Consider the following 3,713-nt stretch of genomic DNA (forward strand, 5'->3'; position numbering starts at 1 on the left):
CTGTGGTGTCATCCGCGAACTTTATGATGGTGTTTGAGAGATGGGTAGGGGAGCAGTCGGATGTGTAGAGCGTAAACAGGAGGGGACTCAAAACACATCCTTGTGGAGACCCGGTGCTGAGTGTGATGGTGCTGGACCGGTGGGGGCCGAGTCTGACAGACTGTGGTCTATTTGTCAGGAAGTCCTTGATCCAGAGGCAGATGGGGGTGGAGAGTCCCAGGTGAGACAGTTTCTGGACCAGGATCTCCGGGATGATATGATTGAATGCTGAGCTGAAGTCCAGAAAGAGCATTCTCACATAGCTTCCTCGGTGCTCCAGGTGACTCAGCGCAGTGTGGAGCGCTATGGTGATAGCGTCCTCGGTGGAACGATTTGTCCTGTAGGCAAATTGGTGGGGGTCCAGAGTGGGAGGCAGACCGGCCCTGATGTGCTGACAGACCAGTCTCTCAAAGCACTTCATCACTACAGGCGTAAGTGCAACAGGCCTGTAGTCATTTGGGCTGGCCACAGCTGTCTTCTTGGCGATGGGGATGATGGTGGAGGTTTTGAGGCAGGGCGGGACGGTGTTTGATGACAAGGAAAGGTTGAAGATTTTAGTGAAGACTCCGGTCAGTTCGTCAGCACATGCTCTGAGAACCTTTCCATGTATTCCATCAGGACCTGCGATTCACTGACCTTAGAACACACCTCACTTGGTGCTCCCTAAGTGTTAGTGTGCCAGTGCTGGGGGCGGGTGGAAGTGGTGTGGCAGCTGAGGGCTTGGTCGTCTCAAAGCGGGCGAAGAAACGGTTTAGATCCTCAGCCAGTGAGGCATCAGTCCTAGATGTTGCCTGGTTATTGCTTCTGTAGTTGGTAATGTGATTGATCCCCTGCCACATTTTTCTGGGGTTGTTGTCAGCAAAGTGATCTTCAATCCTCCTCCTATAGGCAGCCTTAGCTTTCCTGATGCCTCTACTCAGCAATGGCATCTTCAGTTGATCTGTTAGCTCTGTATGCGAACTGAAGCGGGTCGAGGTTGGGTGGCAAGCAGAACATGATGTGACGTCGGACCAGTTTCTCGAAGCACTTCATTATAACAGGTGTTAGAGCAACTGGTCGGTAATCGTTGAGGCTGCTAATGTTAGTACGCTTTGGCAGTGGGACAATTGTGGCTGACTTTAGGCACGGCGGGATGCAGGACTGGGACAGTGAAGTGTTGAAGATCTTAGTGAAGACCCCAGCCAGCTGGTCTGCACACTCTTTAAGGACCCTTGCAGTTATCCCATCTGGTCCGGCGGCCTTCCTGGGGTTCACCGCCCTCAGTGTGCGCCTCACTTCATATTCCTGCACTATGAGGCTTGGGCTGGTGCTGCTGTCCGATGTTTTTTTAAACACCATTAATTCATGGTGTTTAATGTTTTCATTATTATATGAAAACCGATACTGTTGAATTAGATTTCACTGAAATGTTTTAACATCCCCTGAGATTCGAAAACACTGTGAAAGTCTTCTCATGTGTTGCATTGGGTCTGATTCATTTTAAAATCTACATTCATGCGTCAGCCCAAACTTTGCTCCTCCTCCCACTTTATCAGCAAGCGGATAGGACAGAAGGCAGCCAGGAGGGTAAGGGGTTGGTGTGTATGTGTGTGTGTGTTCAATATAATAGGAGCGAGTGAGACCACAGTAGCTTGCAAAGTGAAGATCTGCCTGCAGTTGTGCAGCGAGCTGCTGCACTCTGCCTCTCATGTTCCCGCTCACTGTTGATTAGTCTCACACACGTTTGCTTTTGTAGCTGCTTTCTGCTTCACTTATCTGCCTTACATCTTCTTACTTTAACTTCTCACTACACTGTTTCCCTCCAGAGTGGAGAGATGAGAGGAGAGCTGTGGGACTGTGTTTTGTTGAGAACAATAACTGCAGCAAATCTTTGAAGAAAATTGTCTCTTGGAACGCCAGAAGGGTGGAAAAGGGAAGAAGGAGCACTGGCTAAGAGTTTTTTTTACTCTTTTTTTTCTTCTTTTCGGGGGCGCAGACGTTGTCCAAAGCCACACACACTGAGACTTTAAAACGGACAACATAGCTGGACACTTAACAACGGAGAAATAACCCAAGGAGAAGGGAATTTAAAAGAAGCCATTATGAATGCCACAGAATACCATGGACTGATCCAAGGCTACCACAACAGAAGCCAAACCTCAGGCAATTTGCCATTTAACAAAGACTTATCAGGAGAGGAAAAAGACTCATCTTCTGGATGTTATGAGCAGCTGCTTATTTCCACTGAGGTTTTCCTGACTCTGGGCATCATCAGTTTGCTGGAGAACATCCTGGTTGTTGCTGCTATAATCAAAAACAAGAACCTTCATTCACCTATGTACTTTTTCATCTGTAGCCTTGCAGTTGCTGACATGCTCGTCAGTGTCTCTAATGCCTCAGAGACTATTGTTATAGCACTCATCAATGGAGGCAGCCTGACCATTCCTGTCACACTGATTAAAAGCATGGACAATGTGTTTGACTCTATGATCTGTAGCTCTCTGTTGGCATCCATCTGCAGTTTGCTAGCAATCGCCATCGACCGCTATATCACCATCTTCTATGCCCTGCGATACCACAACATTGTCACCCTGCGTCGTGCAATGCTGGTCATCAGCAGCATCTGGACGTGCTGCACCATTTCCGGCATCTTGTTCATCATCTATTCGGAAAGCACCACTGTACTCATCTGCCTCATCACCATGTTCTTCACCATGCTGGTGCTCATGGCATCACTCTATGTCCACATGTTCCTGTTGGCTCGCCTGCACATGAAGCGGATCGCAGCCCTACCGGGCAACGCTCCCATCCAGCAGCGTGCCAACATGAAGGGGGCCATCACCCTCACCATTCTCCTTGGGGTATTTGTGGTATGCTGGGCGCCCTTTTTCCTCCACCTCATCCTTATGATCAGCTGCCCCAGGAACCCCTACTGCACCTGCTTCATGTCCCATTTCAACATGTACCTCATCCTCATCATGTGCAACTCTGTCATTGACCCCATCATCTATGCTTTTCGCAGCCAAGAGATGAGAAAAACCTTCAAAGAGATTTTCTGCTGCTCGCATGCTCTGCTGTATGTGTGAGCTGCCTGTAAAGGGTCCGCTGTGAACCCACAGCCTGCAATTTAAATCGAAACCTGGCCAACATGGACTCTGAGAGTATGATATCTCACATGTTGCCGGTAAATGATTTATTTGGGCACCCATCTTTGGTTTCAGGTTGCTGAAGAGGTAGGTTTACAAACATCTTGTAATATAGCACATTGCTCTTCAGACAAGTGCTAATTTGTTTTGTAGTGAATGCCATTCATAAGTGCAATTTCAAGTTTGAAGTGACCAGCAATTGCAGATTGCTTCTCTTTCTCACTCGGAAAATATTTTCTATTTACCTTTTGCAGTCAAGAGAGCTAACATATTGCTTGTTGTTATTAACTTTGTATGTGCAGGATTATGACACTGAAGTATTGTGGCAGCATAGAACATAAATGCCACAGTAAATTAATTATATATGGCACATCTAACAGAGTATATACAGACTACCTCCAGGTTTGGGAGTGCCATTCTCCTCAAAACATATACAGTGCATATTGAAAGCATATATATATATATATATATGCATAAAAGTCCTCAACCCTCAGTACATTTCTTTCTCATGCACTCCATGGAACTGTGTCTACATCTGGACTGTTTTAC

At 47.0% G+C, this 3,713-nt stretch overlaps 1 protein-coding gene across 1 annotated transcript; it reads left to right on the forward strand.

Annotated features, from left to right (window-relative positions):
* The first annotated feature begins 1,706 nt into the window (after nucleotides 1-1,706).
* Nucleotides 1,707-3,379, forward strand: mc4r (melanocortin 4 receptor). The gene has a single exon (XM_082545486.1). It carries the CDS (start codon nucleotides 2,121-2,123, stop codon nucleotides 3,102-3,104), a length of 984 nt encoding a protein of 327 aa, XP_082401612.1. The 5' UTR covers nucleotides 1,707-2,120; the 3' UTR covers nucleotides 3,105-3,379.
* The last annotated feature ends 334 nt before the right edge of the window (nucleotides 3,380-3,713 follow it).

The sequence above is a fragment of the Aulonocara stuartgranti genome (assembly GCF_965226115.1).
Source record: "Aulonocara stuartgranti genome assembly, chromosome: 9".
NCBI lineage: Eukaryota > Metazoa > Chordata > Actinopteri > Cichliformes > Cichlidae > Aulonocara > Aulonocara stuartgranti.

Excerpts from the sequence above, each read along its gene's own strand:
- mc4r (XM_082545486.1), top strand. The coding sequence starts at position 2,121 with ATGAATGCCACAGAATACCATGGACTGATCCAAGGCTACCACAACAGA.